Genomic DNA, 22,706 nt, shown 5'->3' on the forward strand with positions numbered 1-22,706 from the left:
GGGTGGGCAGGGTGCAACAGAGGTGTGTCCTGCCCTGAGTGGAGCCCTGCTGGGCTGTCAGGGTCATTCTGCCTTAGCCACCCTGGTGTGGCCCCTCACCTCTGGGAATAAGGGGCAGAGGTGAGACCTGAACCCCAATCCAGGTCAAACCAGTGTCAGACACTGGGGAGATGGACAGAGAAAGGAAATTAAAACAACCATGCAGGGGCTAGAGAGACCACTCAGCAGTTAAACAGCACTGACTCTGCTTACAGAAAACCTGGCTTGGATTCCCAGGACCCACACAGCAGCTCCTAAGTGTCTGTAACTCTAGTTCCAGATGATACAGTGCCCTCTTCTGGCCTCTGTGGGCACTGCATGCATGTGGTATATACACATGCAGACAAAACACTGGTATATACAAAATAAAAATAAAAGCTAAAAGAAACAAAAAACCCGCTACACCTCTTCACTATCACCATGGGCAACCTTCTCAATCTTAGGAGACTTCCCAGGCTGAAGCTAATGGGATCTACTCAGGACCTCAGGAGCAGCTAAGGCCCAAGCAGCCCTGGGAACCCAGACCCTCGCAGCATCAGGGCTCACTTCTCTAGGCCACACACAGACATCACAGGTATCATAAGAGAATTGAATCACCTCCATCTTCCAGGAGTCCAGGGGCAGCAGAGTTGGGGATTTCTGGGACTTTTTGGACAGAAGTCCTCATGGGGCGTGAGGGGACACTTCCCATGGATATGGGATGTTCTAAGACCTAAAAGCCAGCTGCAGGATGGAAATGTGGCATGTGATTGTCACCAGGTGGCCATGAAGAACACTTGGTCAATGCCTAGTGATGGCCAGCAGCCCCTCCTCTCCTCCTGAACCACACAGAGACCTCCGTGCCTCAGTGAGCCATCTGAGATGGTCCCAGGCTGTGCGTTCCTAGGCCAGCTCTACATACAGACCCCAAGGTCCGGTTCCAGGAGGCCCAGGCAGAAGCAGCATGGGAGGACCGATCTGAGAAACAGCATTGGCTCCTCTGGTTTGCACGTGCCCCTCCCAGCAGCATTTATGCAGCGCCTGCTGTGTGTCTTCCCCACAGAGTCACCCACTGTCCTCGCCAAAGCTCATAGTCAGCGACTAAGACCAATCACCATGGGTCTCTGCCAAACTTTCCCATCCAGAACTTCTGCCCAAGCCTTCACTGGTCCCGGACACTGAGGATGTGTCCCCTAGTGTTCCTTCCCTCTCTGACCACAGCCCACGTGCCTCGCAGCCTGCTCCTCGATGCCTCAGGACCCTCGCACTTGCTGTCTTCACATCCGATCACCGCCATCGGCTCCTGCTGAATGAAGCCTCTGCCGCTCAGGCCCTTGGGCTATACCACCTCCCTCTGCACCCTGTCTTAGGCCCAGCATAGCACCAGCCATGGCTGAGTTGATTTATTTTGTTTCCTTTTACTCCACTGATGGATCCAAGCGGGGCAAGGCCTGGGTCCCTCCCCACTGTTGCCTGCTGAGGAAGGAGGGCCCCCCTGAGACAGGCATGGACTCTTCTAGGGAGAGCTCAGATGGGACAGGCCAGGGCAGAGAGGAACCTGCAGGCAGCCTCGCAGGGCTGCTGTTGGGTGGATGTGAGTGAGGCACCTGGCTGGGCTGGGCCTGGAGTCTTCCCCAGGATATGCCGAGACAGCAGGGATAGGTCAGGGCAGAATATTCCGCCAGGACACACAGCATGTTCTAGGGCCTGGGAGAGAGAAAGATCAGAGTGGCTGAAGCTCGGGCTAAGTTAACTCAGGGCCCTGGCCATGAGGCCAGAATGACCTTGAGGTCTGAGGGTGGCTGAGGTCTTTAAGCACAAGCACGGGTGTGTGGCATTGTAGAAAATGGTTGCTGATCAGCTGACTAGCCATCGAGGCTCTGTGCCCATTCTGGTGGGGACCTGCCCACCCATCCACTCAGGTGCCTTTGGTGTTCCCTGGGGGCTTGTTCCGTGTCCACCTAAGACCACGGAACCTGGACTGGTGGGCCTGAGCTCTTGGGGCTCTGGCCCCAGAGGCAGAAGGGACTCATGGGGACAGGATGGAGGAGGCCAGGGTGGAGAGGCAGGCAGGGATTAATCCTCGAGGCCCAACCCACAAGGCTGAGCCAGCTGCTGTCATCAGAAAGCCCCACCCCCAGGCCCCAGTGTAGCAGCTGGAGCCAGTGGCCTGCCCAGTGTTAACTCGCCTTCACAACAACCGTACAGGAAGCCACGCCCCTTCTGTGTTCAAAAGTGAGAAAACCTGGGCTAAGAGAGGTGAAGTCACTTGCCCCAGGCCACAGAGCCAGGACAGGCGGGCCACACCGTCCAGACTTCTAAACAGGAAGAGCATTCCTTCACACTCCACCCCTAGGAGGCTAAGGCCAACTGGGAAGACAGTTTGCTGTGTGACCCTGGAGTCATGGCGCTACCTCTCTGAGCCAGGTTTCTCATTTGGTGATAAGCTCAGCAGGGGGACTATGGACACGAGACGATGTGGACCAAGCTGGCAGGAAATGACAAGTTTGTCCAGGAAAGGATGTACCCCCATAGCTGGCCGTCCCAGGCCGCTGGCTGAGCTCCGGTGCCCCAACCCCATGCACTTGCGCCCTCCATTCCCACGGCACTTACGAGACCCTCCGGCTTTGTGCACTGAAGCCTGCGAAGGAGGCGCTGCGGCCCACGGTCCCCACAGCCCCGGCATCCCCAGGAGACAGGAAGCGCAACCTCACAGACATGGCTGCCACCTGCGAGGAGAGGATGGGAGTCTCAGCCTGGACAATCTTCAGCAGCATCTGGCACACAGTGTGCCACCACTCCCATAGGAGCCGACTGCGGCTGCATGGGGGAGGTGTGGGGCAGCCGGGGGGGGGGGGGGCAAGCGGCAGTTGTGGGGTCTAAAGCCAGGCCTCTGTCTGCCTTCATGCCCAGCCCACTGGCTGTCTTGCTCTCCCTCCCTGCTGAGCCCCCTGCGGAGTCAGAGCCCAGCGCCTGCTGATGCCAGCTCTGTACTGGGCACACTGAGCGCACAACAAGACAGTAGCATGTGGACAAAGGTCCTGTGACACCAGAGCTGTGACCTGGAAATAGAACAGGGTGGCAGCCCCTGGTAGAACTGGGGGGGGGGGTGTGCAGAACACGGATCCCCAGGGAGCCAGGTCCCTCTAGGGAGGACTTTGGCCTCCCAGCTAGGCAGAGGTACCTAGGAGTCATGGGGTGGATCAGAAGCAACGGTGGCAGACGTCAGGGCTGCTTTGAACCTGGGCCCACTGCCTGTCTCGGATCCAGGTTGTAATGAGGCCAGCCCATGGAGGCCGGCATAGCTTCTCTTTTTTTCCCAAACCATCTCCAGGATGGAAAAATGGCCCCACATCCCTGGGGAGTACAGTACAGCGAGCTGGCATCTTCTAGAACAGGCAATCGGAAACTTCTTCATATCTAACCTAAATCTCGGCTGCTGCCATTTCATACTTTGCTCCTTAGCCAGGGTGGTACCAGCCTGAGGACTGCAGGGATGCTAGTGTCCACACACAGCCTAGGAATATCTCCACCCAGCAATACAGGTTGCCCCGTATTGGAACCCTGTCCCCGGCTTCTCTTTCACTTCCGCTCCTAGGCATGCTGCAACCTCAGTCCACAGCTCCCACAGCTGCCCAGTGCTGGTCTTGCATTTCGTTTAGAGTCTCTCTGTCAGTGGCTCAAAGGCCCTGTGCATAACCTCTGCACGCCCGCCTGTGCAGTCCTGCAAACCTTCCCTGCCTGCCTCCTAGCCCATGGCATCGCCCCACAGCACGGTATACAGGAAGGCATCTGAAGCACAAAGCCAGCCTCGGCTCCAGTCAAGGTTTGGCCAGGGCCTTGGTGGTTACAACTTTAAAATGGGCTCAGAGGTTCTCAGAGGAACCAAGAGCTAGATGTGCTGGGAGTTCCCCCGTGCACAAGGGTGTGTACCTGTATATGTGTATGTGCATGTCCGTGTGTGTGTGTGACTCACTGTGCACTGACTAGGGACCAGAGCCCCGAATGGATCAAAGGAACAACTTCTTGCCCTGGTGAAGGGGTCTTGCGGTGTCTGTTGAGTCCCTGCTGGCTGTCCAGGGGCAACTGTTTCCTCCACACAGATGGGAAAGTTGAGGCAGTGTGAGGAGGGGTGAAGCCCTGTGATAAATACAGCCGATAAGTTCCCCTACTCAATCCACCCTACCTCCTAAGAAGCAGGAGCTACTGATGGCTGTTGCACAGATAGGGAAACTGAGGGTCAGAGAGGCAGTGGAGACCTTCTGCGGACCCTAGTGGGGAACTGCAAAGCCAGCTTGGAGCCCAGGAGTGTATGTGTCTCACCTGGCTTCCAGGTACCATCACTAGAGACACAGCCCCCTCCCCAAGGAGAACGGCCTTACCCCTGCCATTGGCTTATACCAGCTCAGGGAGGCATTGGAGCCACTGCATCCCCTTCCTGGCTTCAGTCAGCCACAATGGGAATTATGAACACTCCAGCTTGGGCTGTCCCTCCTTCTATTGGGTCTCACCAACCCACCAAGTCTCCTACCTTCAGTCTAGTCTAGGATGGTTGTCACATTCTCCCACAGCCAGGCCAGGGAAAGAGGGAGCCAGGAGAGGGGCCACCCTGGGGTTCCCAAAGTCTTAAGTTTCTGTCCAGACGCTGAACAGTCCTAGTGTCTGACAGTGACAGCCACTGTCCCCTGAGGGCTCGGGACAGGAGGCTGGGGTCCCCACAGACCAGCGACAGCCACTATCCCCTGAGGGCTAGGGACAGGAGGCTGGGGTTCCAACAGACTAGCAACAGACACTCCCCTGAGGGCTCGGGACAGGAGGCTGGGATTCCCCACAGACCAGCGACAAGCCACTGTCCCCTGAGGGCTATGGACAGGAGGCTGGGGTCCCCAAAGGCCAGCAACAGCCACTGTCCCCTGAAGGCTAGTAGGGACAGGAGGCTGGGGTCCCCACAGGCCAGCGACACCCACTGTCCTCCTGAGAGGGCTCCCCACAAGCCAGTGCTATGAGGCCTTATGACCCCACTCATCTTACTGTGAGGGAGTCAGCAATTCAGAGACCTGCCTCTTGCTCTGCAGTTGCCCCCAAGGACTGGCTTCCTGGACAGTTCCATCCTCTGGCCCTGGCTACCTATCCTGGCCAACCTTCCTGGGTGTCTCCTGTATGGGATCTCCAGGTCTGGGCTGGGGTCAGAACCCTTTGTCCCCAGAATCCTTGGATCCTGCAGTCACCACAGATGGACCGTGGGGCTTGCCCTCCCCCTTGGCAAGGCTCCGTCAAGTGGCTGTTTGGGCTCAGGGGTATCCAAAAGATTCCAGTTCATGAGACCTGAGACCCACAAGAGAGGCTGAACCTACCCCCTAATACTCCAGCAACCCCATAGAACAATGACCACCAGGCAAGATAGGCAAAGGGAAGATGGAGGGTCAGGTGGGACACCTGCCTTTTCAGGCCGCACACATCTGTCAGCTTTGCTCAGCTCAGCCACTTCAGAACTAAAGGAACTTGAGCGATATGGAAATGAAAGGGTATGGCTGTGCTCAGGACTGCGTTACGGGTTTCATGGAGCCCAGGCTGGCCTCAGACTTGCTATGTAGTTAAGGCTCATCTGCCTACATCCACCTCCTGAGACGACAGGCATCACACACACACTCAGTGTGGTGCCAGAACCCAAGGCCTCAGAGATGCCGGGCAAGCACTACCCACTGAGCCACATCCCCAGTCACCAACGACACCATCACAGAACCAGTGCCTACTGGATTACTATTATCCCGGGCCCTGCTGCAGACATGGCCCTGCGACTGACTCCCACACCCACAGGCCTCACAGCCCACACCCTGCTCCCTGCCCGACCACCGTGGTCCGTTAACCCAACACAAGTTCTCTTACTAGCCCTCTTAGATAAAGAAGCTGAGGCTGGGGCCGGAGAGATGGCTCAACCGCTAAGCACTTGCTGCTCTTGCAGAGGATCTGGGTTCAGTTCCCAACACCCACACGGCAGCTCCCAATCACCTGTCACCAGTTTCGGGGCACCTGACACCCTCTTCTCGCGGACCTCCGAAGGCTCCTGCAAGCCCACGACGCACACACACACTGGTGACATGCGCTCAGGCACACATACACACATAAAATAAGAAAATCTTAGAAAAGAAACCGGAGTTGTCCCAGCACCTGGGAAGCTGAGGCAGAAGGATAGCTATGACTTCCAGGCAAGCCAAAACTACATATTGAGACACTGTCTCAAAGCAACAAGAGAAACAAAGAAAATAGGCTGGGGGGAGAGGATGGCTCCTCCAAGGTTGTTGACGGGAAACCCCAGAGCTGAGACTCCAGCCAGCACACTGCGCCTTACCCTGGAGCTGAGCTGCGCTCACCTCCCCAGGTGCACCGAAGAGCCCCCCACCTATGAACCCGCAGCTGAGGGGAGGAAAGAGCCTGGACTGAGCAGGGCTGGAAGGGACCCTGGCCACATAGCAACTGATCTGTGCATCCAGCAGCGCCCCCTCCTGGCCAGCCAGGTAAGAGTAGTTTCCCAATCCTAGATTGAGTTTGGGCTCCCTGGACTAAAACAGGCCAGCTCAAGATTTCATGAGCAGATGCTGACAAGCCCCAGGAACATTCTAGCATCCTTGATGCTTGCACACAGGGATAACAAAAGCGAAAAGCAAGACGGGCAACTGGGGCCCTTGGAGAACCCTTGGCCCCTCCAACTTCCTCTGCCGTGGCTGGCATTAGCCCTAAAGCTGCTAGCTGGGAACAGGAAAGCCCTGGTTATGCAGAGGGACCCTTGGGTGGCTCTGAGTCACCCTGGGCAGCCAACTGTCTGCAGGAGGCTAGGTGAGCAGTCAGGACCGACCGGACCCCTGGACAGAGGAGCAGGCACAACAGCTGCGGTTTCCAAACCTTTGGTGGCAGACAGGGCAACCTCTTCTCAGTCCTGCCCCTTGCTGCCTGGCTCTGGTTGGTGCCCGGTACTGCTGGGACCCTGCAGACCAGTTGAAGGCGGCTTCATGTGGACCTGCTTCCCCGACTCTGTGGGACCCTGGGGACAGTACTGGGCCTCTGCCCTTAGGTGCAGCCACAGGAAGCAGAAGTTCTGTCCACAGTCACCCTGTGTCACCGCCCACCAGAAACCTGCAATTTCACCTCATTGCGAGGCAAAGTGGCTAAATTTAGCATGGCAGGCTTGTGGGGCTCGGCTACTTTTATGCCTGAGTCCCTCATTTATGGCTCTTTTTCTCTCCTAAATGATGGCCGGGGCTCGAATTGCCTTTGGCAGTTTCTGAAATAGCTCCCTTGGTACGGCCTGAGAGGAACTGGTAAATCAGACCCGGATGGGAATAAGCCTAAACAAGAGGGGTGGATGACCCAGCAGAAGGCCTTGGAACCAGACTGTCTGACCCAGAGGGGCCCCAGAGGGAGCCAACCTCTCATTTTACCACATGCTCACGTGACTTGCCTGGAAGAGGAAAAAAACCTGACCGCCTCCCCAGCTGAGTGGATCCTCTGCTCCATCAAAGCCCTCCACTGGGGCTGCCCTTCTGCCAGCTTCCTCTTCTGCAGGGTCTTCCCTTGAAGCCTCCTCTAAGCCTTCAGGGCTCACGGCTGAGGCCACTTCTTTCCAGAGACATCCTTGAGCAAGCCCTGACTGGAGAAGCCTTATCCCTCATTCTGCCTCATACTGGCTTGCATAACTGTAGGTCAGGGCTCATTACATCCTTCACAAGAATCTCTGTTCCCAGACTGGACCATTTCTGTTCCATGCACACCTCTGGGCGTGACCTAGTGGTGACTTAGTGAATGATGGAAGGGATACTTCTGAGGTTTCTCCTTCCATCTGCTTGCTCGGTGAGGGTCTTACTTAAGGTTCCTATTGCCGTGAGGAGACACCATGGCCACGACAACGCTTATGAAGGATAACATTTAACTGAGGCTGGCTCACAGTTTCAGAGGTGTTAGTCCATCGTCACATGTCAGGACATGGTGGTGTGCAGGCAGGCGTGGTACTGGAGAGGAGCCGAGAGTCCTCCATTTCGATCCACAGGCAGCAGGAAGTGAACTGTGTCACACTGGCAGTCTTGAACTTATGAGACCTCAAAGCCGGCCCCTGCGGTGACACACTTCCTTCACCAAGGCCACACCTCCTAATAGTGCCACACATTCAAACCCATGAGTCTATGGAGACGATAGCTATTCAAACTCCACAGTCAGATATACTAAGTACCTACTGTATGCAGGCGCTGGGCATACAGTTGTCGCTGGCCACTAACTAGGCGTGCCAGTTCTACTAGACGAATTGGCCAGTGAACCCCACAAATATATCTGTCTCTGCCTTGCCAGAACTAGGGTTACAGATGCATGCTGCCAAGCCTAACTTCTGGGGGTCAAACTCTCAGAGAAAAAGTCTGGCTTCATTGGTGGTTTTGTTAAGTTTTGGGGGTAGCAGTGGTTTGATTTTGCTACTTTTTTTGATCCAAGGTCTTGCTATGCAGCTCCTACTGGCCTCTAACTTTCTGACTCCCTGCTGCTGGCTCCTGAATGCGGAGGTGGCAAGCATGTGCCACCACACCCGGCTGCTAAATTATTTTAAGGAAACCTCTGTTTAGAGCAGACTGTGTGTTTGTGTCTAACAGGTGTTAAACACAGGTCTCAGCTAGAGCAGAACTCCTGTCTCAGCCTGGCCCTGGCAGCCATGGGAGGAAGGATCAGGGGTTCTTCTGCCCAGCACAGCCCTGACACCTTCCTGCCCTGCTCAACCTGTGCCCAGCCCTTGACTCTCAAAACCTGCAGACTCACTAAGGGCCCGTACTGTGGATGGACAGGCGGGTCCCCCAAATGGCTCACACAACACCTTGCCCACTTTACAGAATGTGAGCATAGCTATTTCCAGCTGAACGTAGGAGAGAGGGAAAGGCAAGTCTGCACTTGGCCCTCAAAAGGAAAAGCGGGTGATCCTCAGAATATGGTGTAGAGGGATGGCTGACACCAGAAGGAAGAGTTTGAGTTCAAGATGTTGAGTGGAGTGGCGTGGTAGCTCTGTAATAACACGCTTGACTTGCGTACATGAAGGTCTGGTTCTCACTGCCATAGTGAAGAGACATTGTGGAAAACTTCTAAGGTCAACCTCTGGCCTTCCGTGCACACACACATGTGTGCATACACACACACAGGTGAAAACATATCCATGTGAACATGCCCATGCCTGAAAAGACACACGTGACCAAGCTCTCCTTTGTTCCCGCCTGTGTTTTAGGGTGGACAAACTTTTCCCCTCAGAGGGAGAGTGCCCTGCCAAAACCTACATCTCCTCGCAACTTTGCAACCAGCAGTGTCTCAGCCCCTGTCCCCTGCAAGAGACCATGACCAAAGACCCCCTTTTCTCAGACACACCAGAGTCCACCTCTTCGAGCCCAATCTACCCAGGCAATCAGCCACCCCTTCACCCTGGGCTATCCAGTAGCCAATGCGACTCTAGATATTGCTGTAGCTGGGGACATAGCTCAGCGGCAGAGCGCTTGAGAAGCTTAACGAAAGGCCCTGGGTTCTAGTCCCAGTACCACAAAAATAAACACAATAAAGTAACATAAAAGAGAAAGCAAAACAGCTGAAAATATAGATAAAACCAGCCACCAGCTGGCTACACCCAACCTGGGCAAGAGGCTTCCGTGCAGTCTGGTCAGGAAATCAGCTCCCCAAGTGATGGTCCTCAGCCTGTGATACACACTGCTGTCTCACCACCTCAGTGACCAGTTTCCAGCAGGGCCTTATCGGCCAAGATGGCAATTCCAGGAGGCGCCTCTAGGGTGTGCACTGGAGCAGTAGAGGAGGGCAGGCTCTCCACTCCCTACCCCTCAAACTTATTTTTATTTTAGATGTATAGTGTTTTGCATATACTTTTTTCTGTGTACTGTGCATGTCTGGTGTCCACAGAAGTCAGAAGAAGACAACAGATTCCTTCGAACTGAAGTTACTGAGCCACTGGGTTGGTGCTGGAAATCGGACCCAGATCCTCTGATAAAGCCAGTGCTCTTAACTGCCAGGCCGACTCACCAGCCCACCCTCCACCCATACTATCTTGTTTTTGTTTTTTTAGTTTTTGGTTTTCCGAGACAGGGTTTCTGTGTAGCCCTGGCTGTTCTGGAATGAACTCACTCTAGACCAGGCGGGGCTCAAACTCACAGAGATTCACCTGCCTCTGCTTCCCGAGTGCTGGGATTAAAGATGTGTGCTACCACCACCTAGCTTGTTTTGTCTATTTTGAGACAGGGTCACTGTATGTAGTCCTGGCTGTCTTGGAGCTTGCTATGTAGACCAGGCTGGCCTCCAGCTCACAGAGATCGCCTGCCCCTGCCTCGCAAGTGCTGGGATTGAAGGTGTGCAGCACCACACCCGGATCCATCCCGTATGCCTTAAGTGTTGGGCCACAAACAGGAACATCAGAATGATTAAAAAAAAGAAACCAAGATAGGATTGGGGTGTAGCTCAGCTTACTGCCTGGAATCTGTAAGATCCTGGGTTCCATCCCCAGTATCAAAACGAAAAACAGAGGAAACCCTTGAATGTGGCCAGGCAAGAAGGCTCAGGGGGTAAAGGTGCTTGCTGCCCACGCCTGGCGACCGGAACTTCATCCTGGATGGACTCGGGTGAAGGAAGGAGAGAACTGACTCCACAGAGTTGCCCTCTGACCACACACACATCATGCATGTGTGCCATGCCTACGGTGATAACAATTGGGAAAAAATTAAACCCTAGACTCAGGGTTATCTCAGTACAGTGACATGTAGCTATATACAAAATAAGACACTGCTTCTTCAAACATTCCCAAGGAACACTTTTGACACTAAGAATGTGATAATTTACATCTGTTTTTCTTTAAAAAAAAATACAATTTTTCTAGTCTTTTCCTGTGCAAAGAAATAATCACTGCCTCCCTCCCCTGGTTTTGTCAAGGCATGAGGCGGGATAACATGGTTATATGCACAAAAATGTTCATGGCAGGGGGATATTAATTGGTTTGATATATTAATATTTAAAGTATATTGAATAGGTATTTCTTTTTCCCTTTTTTTCCAGGGGGGTTATTTGCTTGGTTGTTATTTTGAAATAGGGTTTCTCTGTGTAACAGCCCTGGCTGTCCTGGAACTGGCTTTGTAGACCAGGCTGGTCTACAAACTCAGAGATCTGCCTGCCTCTGCCTCCTGAGTTCTGGGATTAAAGGCATGTGCCACCACCACCTGGCCCCTTTTTTCCTTTTTGAGACAGGGTCTCTCTACATAACCCTACTTATCCTGGAACTCACTATACAGACCCACCTGGAACTGAACTCACAGAGATCCAGCTGCCTCTGCCTTCCAAGTGCTGAGATTAAAGGCGTGCGTCACCATATCCAGCCTTTGATTAGGTATTTCTTATGATGAGAATTTTTGCAAGCCTGATGTGGTGATTCACACCTGCCTATGATCCCTGCACTTGTGAGGCAGAGACAGGCAGGAACGTTTAGGCCATCCTCCGGACATCTCAGAAAATTTGAGAGCAGCCTGGGTTACATGCAACCTCATCTCAAAGACTAAGAATAAGAATAGGAAGAAGGGGCTGGAGAGATGGCTCAGAGGTTAAGAGCATTGCCTGGTCTTCCAAAGGTCCTGAGTTCAATTCCCAGCAACCCACATGGTGGCTCACAACCATCTGTAATGAGGTCTGGTGCCCTCTTCTGGCCTTCAGGCATACACAGAGACAGAATATTGTATACATAATAAATGAATAAATATTAAAAAAAATAGGAAGAAGAGATAGGAGGAAGAAGAGGAGATAGGAGGAGGAGGAGGCAGCCAGGTTCTGCAATGACTCACGGAGGAACAGGACAAGACAGTCAAGAACTCAATGCCTACCAACCTATGTCCCTTTCTACTTCTCAAAAATAAAGTCACAAGGCCTGGGGGGAAGGCTCATTGCGTGCAGTGCACTCTGTGCCAGTGTGGGGATCTGAGCCCGGGTCCCCAGAACAGACATCCATCAGACATCCATCTGGCTACAGGAGCATCTGCACTTCCAGGGCTCCTACAGGGATATGGGCTGCATAGTCAGGCAAATCCCTGGAAGTTCAGAAGCCAGGGGCACACACAGCAAGAAACAACAAAGAAAGCCTGTATTGCTGGAGCAGGGTAGAAGCAGGGTGTCTTCTGACCTGTACACACAGACTGGAGTGTGCATGCCTGCACTCATATATGAAGACATACACACATCACACATACATGAAGTTACCACCAGGTCCTGTCCCAGTAAGGTGAAGACCGACATAAGACAGCCATTTCTGCCGACACTGGCCGTGAGGCCAGCAAAACCTAGAGCTCTGGGCTCCCCAGCCAGCCTGCTCGCTTGCTGACCAAGACTGTTCACAGCATGGGAAGGGACCAAGTGTTCAACCAGAGATGAGCCATCTGGTCACTCCACAACAAACAAGTCACGAGAGAGCTGCAGACAGCCTGCTCTGATTTTCCAAGTCCAGTGAGATGTTTCTCTTTCGTCCTAGCTCCTGGGGGGACACGGGCCGGTCCAGGACCTGGGTCCTAGCCCAAGCGCCACCCTGGCCCGCAGCGCTTCCATTCCCTTCTCCGTCCTTTCTCAGAGACTATGCCAGATGGTCGACTCATCTCCCCGACAGGGTGATTTCTTCCCAAAAGGACAGAATGTTTTCTAGAACCCAGTGTTCTCTCCCAGTGTGGAGGTGGTGGGTGTTGCTTTGGAGTGCAGGAGACAGAACCTAGAGCTCTACATCTGCTGGGAAGCGCTGCGGTCTATCTCTCCAGCCCTTAGAGCACAAACCTCTTTTCCAGCAAGGGAGACCCCTACTGGTCACCTTCAGAATTGCCTCCTTGCTTCACCAACAGGGATAACCCAAAGGAGCATGAGGCTCTGTTCACACGCTCAAAGTGAGGTCCGTGGGTCCCAAGCACCAGACAGATGTGTGTAGCTGACCAGTTTGGGCTTAAATCATAATCCTGGAATTTCCAAAGTATTGCAGAACATTCTAGGCTGACACTAGAGTGCGAACCATGAGCTGTTTATCAATTAGTCCACTGTTTGCCAAACATTCTTTCCTGAGTCTCCCGGGAGATGGTTTAGTTGGGAATGCATGGCAGTTGAATGGAAATCAGCAGAGGACTAAGGCTTGGCTCGCAGAGAAGCGGTCACCATCTGGAAGAGGTAGATCCATCAGGAGATAGATGGGGGGAGGAGGGAGAGGGAACTGTGTGCTGTGTGCGCGCACGCATGTGGTTGTGTGTACGAGAGTGTGGAGGTCAAAGGGCAACCTCTGGCTCCATCCCTTCCTTCCACTCTGAGACAGGGTCTCATCACCACTGTGTACCAGCTGGCTCATCAGCTTCCATCTCCACTGAGATGACCGTGTACACTGCCCTGTCTGACTCGACTTGGATTCTGGGGCTCCAAGCTAGCCTCTTCACACTTGTATGCATGCCATCTCCTCAGCCCCGTTACTAATGAGTTTCTGTGGAAAAGAAAAATGACATATAGGAGCAAACTAGAATTTGGGGCTCTTTGAAGACAGCTAATGACTCACGAAACAGGCGAGTGCCTCCCTCACCCACATGCGGCTGCCAGGAGACCCCCGGGTTACAGCAAAATCCTTCACAACTCCCAGCCAACCCACCTGGGGAGCATCAGGGAAAACAAAGAGCTGGAGCTGTGTCCGTGTGGGGAGGAGAGGAAGGGAGCAGCTTGAGGAGGGTTAAGGGGTTTTGTTTGGTTTGGTTTTTAGATAAGATCTGTGAAGTCACAGCTGGCCTGGAACTCACTAAGTAAACCATGCTGTGTGGTATACACATTCATCTACACACATAATAATAATAAGATTATAATAAGTGAAGCTCTGGGTATACCCACTCCCTTCTGTGATCCCAGAACTTGGGAGACTGAGGCAGAAGATTTGCATTGAGTTTGGGGTCAGGCTGAGCTATGGAGTGAGACTTTGCCTCAAACAACAACCAATAATAAATCAGACTGGGTCTGGCAGCCTAGCCTATAATCCAAGCTACTCCAGAGGCTGAGGCAGGAGGATCCCAAATTCAACAGTTTGGGAAATGTAGGCAGCCCCTGTCCCAGGAGAAAAATTAAAAGGAGGGATGCTGTGCGTCTTTCTTAGTAGCAGAATGTCTCGAGTGCACCAGACCCTGGACTCAATACTTGGTGGTAGCCAGGCTTCCCGGCACACGTTTGGAAAGTGGAGTCAGGAGTTCAAGGCCAGTCTGAGCTACATGAGACCAGTCTCAAAACAACAAAAGTCCCAATTAAAGGAAAAGAAAGAAATGAAAGAAAAGAAAGGGACTGAAGAGCAGGCTCAGAGGTTAAGAGCACTGGCTGCTCTTCCAGAGGTCCTGAGTTCAATTCCCAGCAACCACATGGTGGCTCACAACCATGTATAAATGAGATCTGGTCCCCTCTTCTGGCAAGCAGGAATACATGCAGGCAGAACACTGTATACACAATAAATAAATTAAAAAAGAGAAAAGAAAAGAGAAGGAAGGAAGGCTAAAGGGACAAATAAAGGAATCAGAAGGGAGCATGCTTCAATGTGCCGGGTATGAAATACAAGATGGGAGGGTCGGGAGCTAGGCAGCTACATGCCAACTCTGGCATGTGGTACCCAGAGATGTGTGATCACTGAGCTATTCTGATGCACCCACCCCAAGCCCACCCCTCCTCCGGTCCTTCCCCACACATGTTGCTCTGGTCCCATACCCTGGACTCAGCTGCTTTTCCTGCCTACGGACATGGACCCACTTGGCCCAGTGGCTGTTCCTGCAAATGCTGAGCTGAGCTGGAGTCTGGCCACCTCGTGGATGAGTTTCCAGGGATGAATGCCCTCGAGCCCAACCCCCTCCCACTGGCAGGAGGCGGCTCCTTCCCTTCCAGGGAGCGCAACGAGGGCCTGACTTCTAATGGGAGGCAGGAATGCTGTGGGTGCCAAGAGCCCTGGCCAGAGGCCTGCAGATCTGGGCTTTAGCAGCTCACTCCAGCTGTCTGTCAGAGACAGGCTCCTAGAAGGTGAACTGGGGACAGAATCATAACCTCATCCCTCCTCGCCACAGCCAAGGATTAGCCGCAGCCTCCCGAGGCTGGAGCATCTTAGGCTGCACGGATCCTGGACCAATGAGGCTTCTGTTTTACTGTCATGGAGGAAAACCACAGACCAGACCCCGACACAGTGGGGTTGGTGAGGAAGAGTGGCATTTGGTTCACATGCTTGTCAAGCAGTAGAAAGACAATGAACGATTCTCTGGAGGAACCAGTGTGGTGGTTCATGCATGCAATCCCAGCATTTGGGAGGCTGAAGCAGAAAGATTGAAGCCAGCCAGGAGGAGGTACATGGTGGTGGACAGGGAGAAGGCTTGGAGAGATGGCTCAGTGGGTTAAGTACTCCTGAAGACCTGAATTTGATTCCTAGAACCCATTATTTTAAAAACAGAAAAGAAAAAAGCCCAGCATGGTGGCAGTGTGCTTATAATCCGGATGCTAAGGAAGTGGAGACCTGTTCACTGGGGCTTTGTGATCACCCAGCCTAGTCCAAGCAATGAGTTCCAAGCCAAAAAGATGCAGGGGACAGCTGAGGAGCAACTGAGGTAGACCTCTGGCCTTCACATGAATGTGCACACACGTACACACACACCAAAACCCAGACTCATGCCAGTTATTCCAGTACTTTGTAAGTGGAGGCAGGAGGATCAGAATTTTAAAGTCACCCTCAGCCAGATAATGACTTCCGGGCTAGCCTGAGCACATACATACATGCAGCCCAAACACTCAAGATATAAATATAAACATAAATACAATATTTAAGGAAAAACATCCAAGGAAAAAATTTGCAGCATATGGAAAAAGGGAAGTAAAATAAAAGGATTTTCAAATGCGTCATCTTGGTGCGTACTGTCACTGGCCATGTGATAGGCTAGGAGGTTGCATCAATACATGTAGTCATCCTGATCAATAAACAAACAAGGTTTGGCTGTTAAAAATATTATTTTAAGCCGGGCGGTAGTGGCGCACGCCTTTAATCTCAGCACTCGGGAGGCAGAGGCAGGCGGATCTCTGTGAGTTCGAGGCCAGCCTGGTCTACAAGAGCTAGTTCCAGGACAGGAACCAAAAGCTACAGAGAAACCCTGTCTCGAAAAATCAAAAAAAAAATTATTTTAATATGTGTTACATTCAATTATGCTGTGGAATATTTGTTTAATGATGCAAAGATGTGTTGCATTCCTTTATGCTGCATTTGTTTAACTCTATAAAGTTACTGTGCCTGACTAAAACACCCGATTGGTCTAATAAAGAGCCGAACGACCAATAGCAAGGCAGGAGCAAGAGTAGGCGGGGCTGGCAGGCAGGCTGGAGAAATCTGAGAGGGTCAAGAAGCAAGAACGAGGAGAAGAGGACAGGGTTTCTCTGTGTAGCCCTGGCTGTCCTGGAACTCACTCTGTAGACCAGGCTGGCCTCAAACTCACAGAGATCCGCCTGCCTCTGCCTCCCAAGTGCTGGGATTAAAGGTGTGTGCCACCACAGCCCGGCCATAAAATAATTTTCTAAAAAACTTTTAAAAGCCGGGCGGTGGTGGCGCACGCCTTTAATCCCAGCACTTGGGAGGCAGAGGCAGGCGGATCCCTGTGAGTTCGAGACCAGCCTGGTCTACAAGAGCTAGTTCCAGGACAGGCTCCAAAACCACAAAGAAACCCTGTCTCGAAAAACCAAAAAAAAAAAAAAACTTTTAAAAGCAACCTGGGAAGGTCATGTGGGATCAGAGCTGGGCATGGCTGCCCACACAGGGAGCAGGGCGGCCCCCTCCTGTGGGAAGCAGACATCGCGGTCATGGTGTTCTGAGTGGGCATACGAGATCAATACCAAGCAGGGTCCATCCAATACAACCCAAGCCCAATGTCCATCTCTGGCCCCTTCTTGCTGGCTTTCTTTGGAACCATGGAGTTTAAGACATTCCTCCGCAGTCAAACCTCAGACTGCTGTGGCATGTCTGAGCCCTCAGAGGGAGAAGCTGACCGGGACATGTAGAGCAGTTCAGTCTCCCAGCTTTTTCCAGCATTCCAGGTGATCCAAACTCTTGATTGCCACGGGCTTGTTTATTATTGGTAACCTTGTTGGGAATCAACACTAATTGTGCTATCCGCTCACCTTGAGGAATTACCACCACCTCCTGTTGGACAGATGTCATAACTTTAATCTCCTCTTGATAGTCTGCATCTACTATCCCAGGATATATTTGGATCCCCTTTAAAAGGGTACTGCTTCTGCCTAATATAAGTCCCATGGTACCCGGTGGTAAGGGCCCATGTACTCCTGTAGGGAGTGCTTGCACTCCCATTTGTGGAGCTAAGACTGCTCTGGCAGAGGCACAGAGGTCCAATCCTGAGCTCCCTGGTGTGGCTCCGACAAGGTTTGCAATGCGAAAGGATTTCTCTGTGGAAGGAACTGGACACGGCCTCTGCTAGGGTACTGTCCCTGCGGTCCTGCGGTCATTGCTCCATGCACTGAGGTTTTGGGGCCCTGGAGCAGGGCCCTCTGCCAGTTTCCCTGCTGTTGATTAATGGTACGTGGCAGAGGTTTCCCATCTATATCTGTTTTAGAGAAACAGTCTTTTAGCCCAATGTGCTCCCCTTCTGCATCTAGGGCACAAGCCAGGTTTCCTCCTTCCCTTCATTATCAGCTGTGGGCATTCCTTTCAAAAATGATCAGGAGTTCCGCAGTTAAAACAATTACAGCCTCCGGCCCTCTCTCCCAGAGCTCTTGTGTTTCTCCGAGGTTGAATAGCTGCCACTATAACCTGGCCTTGAATGAAATTCCCATCTATATCTCTGCATATCCTGATATATTCATTTAAACTCTTTGTTTTGTGAGGGCGTAATGCTTCCTTACAATATCTATTGGAATTTTCAAATACAAGTTGTTTTATCATAGGCATGGCTGTTGTCTCATCTCCAAACCATCTACCTGCTCTTGTAACAGTCTATCTACACAATCTTGGAATGGTTCAGATGGTCCCTGTAGAACTTTTGATAATTGATCCCCAGCTGCTTTGTTAGGCAGGGCCTTCCACGCTTTAGTGGCAGCTGCAGCTATTTGGGCGAATGCTCCTGGATCACACAGAATTTGTTGCTGCAAATTGGCATAAGCCCTAGCCCCTGTTAACATATCTAAATTACATTGTGGTTGACCCGCTAGAGCATTTAACTGGGCCGTTTGCTTACAATTTTCCTGATATTCCCCTCGCCATAGGAAATAATCTTCCCCAGATAAGACAGCACGACATAATTGCTGCCAATCACTTGGTGTTAAATTCATAGCAGAGAAAGATTCTACCATGGCCAACGTGAAGGGTGCTTGAGCCCCATATGCAGCTACAGCTTCCTTTAATTGCTTCATTTCTTTAAATTTTATTGCAAAATGTTGGCGAATTATTTGCCCTAGGTTGTTGGTATCTGACACCTCCATCACTGGTGCAACCATGTGTACAGGACGAAAACAAACTCCCTTGTTTTGTTCAGTGCCAGAGCCCCTACTCAAATAAGACCAACCTTCATTATTATAAGCTGGTAGGGCCGAGGGAGTTGGATGTAAGTCTTTTTTTACTCTACGTTTTCTCAGCTTTTTAAAGAGATTTTTTAATTCCTTATGTATAATCTCTTCCTCTTCTTCTGATGAATCCTCCTCACTATCCTCCACTAGCTCTAAATCATCAAACTCCTATCGTCCGACTCTTTTCTGAACCAAGAAAAGATACCTCCCATCTCAATATGTCTCCGTCGGCCAGGAACGATGCTGTCTGCTTACCTCTCTTGGAGGGGCTTCCAAGGGCGGTCTCTCAGCATTCCCTTTTCCGATATCTCGGTGGGGACCTCCAAATGCCACGCACCACGCCCCCATGTTTGCGCTCTGTGCGCTAGCACCCAATTCCCGAGCTTTGGGCAAGGGGACTGGAAGTTAAAATACACAAACACACACGGACAGAGAGACAGCGACATGGGTCATCCTTGAATTCCCCAAGAATGCTCCCTTTATTGTGTTCAGGGGCAGATTATATAGAGATAGCCACGCCCCAGCCAAACCCACCAGAAACCACTCTCCTGCCATCAGGAACTCCCGAAGGTCTCGTGCTCAGAGCAGCTGTAGGCACTCAGATCAGGGGATTACAAGAAATTCAGGATCTGGGGTCTCACTGCTCCTAACACTGCATGTAGCCTCTTCAGGTCCCTCACACCCCCAAATTCTTCAAAGCTTCATATTCCAAGGCCTTCCTGACTCCTCTTTCTCCTTCTGTGTGAGCCAGCAAGTACCAGGCCCATCCATGTTTAAGACTGGGTATAGCAAGTGTTTCATGGATGCGGAGCCATAAAAATCCCAAGATACCTCTGGAAAGACAAAGGCTGGAGCCCAGGAAACAATCTGACCCAGCGATCCAGTAGGGATGCACCAAAGATAAACAAACAAATGCCCACGGCAGCCAAGAAAAGGACGCAAATATTCCCCAGCTGCAGATGGATAAGCCAGTGTAGACTGTCTATACTCTGGGCCAAGGCTCAGCCATATAAAGGAATCAACACCAACGGGTGCTGCAGCAGGGCTGATTGGGGGCATGGCTGCCAGGGAAATTCCTGTGCTCTAGCTTGGGTTCCCAGCACCCACATAAAAAGCTGGGTTCAGCAATATACTCTGGAATTGCAGCACTGGAGAGAGGCAGGTGGGTCCCTAGGGCTCACTGACCAGTCAGTCTCACTTAACCAGTACCCCAGGATCAGTGAGAGACTGCCTGGTTTGGGGGTGTAGTCCATCACTGTGGTTGAAGCATCAGGTCCATCGTGGCAGCAGCTTGTGGAGCAGACTGTTCACACCTCGATGGGTCAGGCAGCAAGGGCAGGCTATAACCCTCAAGCCTTGCCCAGAGGCAGCTACTTCTGCACCCACTGGGGAACCAAGTGTTTGAACCTGTGACCCAAATGTGGGGGAAACTTGTAAACCCTGCACGTTTGAAGCAGACACAAAAGGCATCTGGTCACATGTTTATATGACAGGCCCTCTGCATGGGGACAGAAAAAGGCAGGTGACATCTGGGAAAGGGGAGGAAGAAACAGGACAGTGACCATAGGAGGGTGTGGAGGTGAGTGTCTCTGGGTGACAAAGACATCCTGGAACTAGATGACAGTGGTCCAACTCTGTGAGGGCACTAACCAGTCAAGTGTGTATTGTAGGGGGGCAAAGGTCATATGAATTACATCTCCATTTTTTAACAAAGGTGTTTCTTTTCTGGTTGGGAGTTCTTTTTAAAATGCTTAATGTAAGCCAGGTAGTGGTGGCTCATGCCTTTAATCCCGGCAAAGTTTAATGTATTATTTTATACCGTCTGACTTTGTTCCCCTAACCTTGAACTCCTCACCTCTTGACTCCTTACCTTTCACCCTTGACTTTGTGCCCCCTGACCTTTCACCCCGTCTCAGCTCACGCTGCTTTTCCATCTGTAACGGGCTGCAAGATCCTCTTTCTGCTCCCCTTTTGTTTTCTGAGATAGGGTCTCACTCTGTAGTCCTGGCCTAGCCTCATACTCTCAGCAATTCTCCTGCCTCAGCATCCCGAATACCAAGATTCCTACTGTGGGCCACCACACCCAGCCACGAGCTCTCACCTGCAGCAGAACAAACTCACTAGCAATGAACCCCAGAGGCAGCCTCTGTGGGCGGCCCTCCTTGTCCTGTCAGAGCAAGGGGACAGCTCCCCTTCCAGCCATCCTGACAGGGGTACTGGCCATCATCCTTTTGTTCATTCCTGAGGGAGCCCAACTGTCACTCATTCACAAATGTCCCAGGCCTAGCACTACTGTGTCACAGGTCAACATGGCTCTTTAGGTCTCACCCCCCAAGCTCAGTGTGTCCTGGAAGGTGACATGTCATTGCTGAGTCAGCATCTTCCCACAGACAGCAAACAGGCTCGACACTGACCAAGCACGCGGCCAGCACCTACCCAGCCACCAGAGCCTCTGCAGTGTCAAAGGGGAGGACGGGTGTCTGAAGTCACAGTAACCATGAAGGGACTTTCGAACCGGCACTGTCAGGCCTGAAAGATCCTTGGGAAAGAGACTTAGGGGAGGGTGGTGGAGTCACTGGTAAATAACACCTTCCCATCGCTCTTGAAGGCCACGTTTTAACCACCGCTTTCTCAGGACACTATCCCTGTTCCTTATCTAAAAGTGTCACCACCCTGTCTTCCTAAAATTTTCAGTGAGCTTACTTTGTTTTACACGCCAGAGTTTCACTATATTGGCCCTGGATGGCCTTGAACTCAAGCAACACAGGGGATAGCGGGTGTGCATCAGGCCTGGCTCTGTGTCCCTAATTTAATTTCCTTTTAGTATTGAATTCCATTGGACACAGGTTGTCATGGGTGGCAGCTTCACCCACCGAGTCACCTCTCCTTCCCAAGCCTGTTTTAAATAGAGGTGGCTTAAAGACGTAGCCCCATCGGAGAATGCTTGTTCAGCATACACAAAACCCTGGACTCCACCTCTGCCGTTGGTGTGGTGGGTGGCACACTCCTGTGGTCCTAGCATCAGGAAGTGGGCACAGGAGGATTAGGAGCTCAGGGTTATCCCAGGCAACACAGCAAGCTGGAGGCCAGCCTGGACCACACGAGACCCCGTCTTTCTTGAAAAGAAAAAATTAGTGCAGACTTACCAAGGAAAGATAGTCAGGACCCCAAGAAATGGTTAGAGTGAGGAGCATCAAGGGCTTAGAAATTCTCCCCCAGGAGCAGCTCTTGTCCCACCCAGGGCCCCTGGGACATGGTGGAGAGAGGGAAAGCAAGGAAACAATGCATTGTGGTGGCCCAGGCACTTAAAGGACATCAAGATGGGCGCAGTGAGGCCAGCTGCAGGGAGCGAGGCTGGAAAGAGCGGGGTCGTTAGAGCTCACAGAACTGAGCCTCTTCTCACAGGAAAAATATTTATTTCACTGAGCTCTGCGTTTTGGAAAGCTGTGGCTGCAACAGCACACACATCGATTTCGCAGAGTTTTGGCTATGGCTGAGTTTTGTCTGCCTCCGGTCTCTGTCTGCATGGTCTGGGCGCGCGCCTGTGTGTGTGTGTGTGTGTGTGTGTGTGTGTGTGTGTTCATCCACAGCACCACTCCCACGAACAAGCAATCAGCTAAAGACAACCAGAGCACGCAGCCAGAAAACAAGGGCTGCGAACTGAGCAGCTTAGCCAGGGCCCTGCTGTGTTGTCCTCAGGAGCCTGTGGAGAAGCAGTTACTCCTGCCTTCTCTTTTGACCTAATACACTGCTTTCTGCCCTTCCCTCCTACCCCCAGGTTTTTTTTGGGGGGGGGCGGGGGAGTACAGCTGGGCTTGGTGGCACATGCTTTTAATCTCAGTCCTTGTAAATCAGAGTTAGGTAAGTCTGTGAGTTTAAGGCCAGCCTGGTCCAGAGGCCAGTTAGGGTTACATAATAAGACCCTATCTCAAAAACAATGCCAACAAAAACAAAGCAGAAAAACAGACAAACATGGGGAAGTCAGTAAAAACCGGGGCCAGATTCACACACCTATAATCCAGCGTGCTAGGCGTGGTGGTGCACGCCTTTAGGAAGCAGAGGCAGGCAGATTTCTGTGAGTTCGAGGCCAGCCTGGA

The 22,706-nt window shown here is 52.1% G+C and overlaps 1 protein-coding gene across 2 annotated transcripts in view; it reads right to left on the reverse strand.

Moving 5' to 3' along the window:
- Positions 1-22,706, reverse strand: part of Ripor3 (RIPOR family member 3) — a 67,152-nt gene that overhangs the window by 24,063 nt on the left and 20,383 nt on the right. For both annotated transcript variants that reach the window (XM_075963146.1, XM_075963147.1), the window contains exon 2: positions 2,632-2,747. In XM_075963146.1, coding sequence (XP_075819261.1) covers positions 2,632-2,738 — 107 coding nt within the window. In that variant the 5' untranslated portion in view covers positions 2,739-2,747. The remainder of the gene's footprint in view (positions 1-2,631; positions 2,748-22,706) is intronic.

Source organism: Microtus pennsylvanicus, chromosome 2 (genome assembly GCF_037038515.1).
Source record: "Microtus pennsylvanicus isolate mMicPen1 chromosome 2, mMicPen1.hap1, whole genome shotgun sequence".
Lineage (NCBI taxonomy): Eukaryota > Metazoa > Chordata > Mammalia > Rodentia > Cricetidae > Microtus > Microtus pennsylvanicus.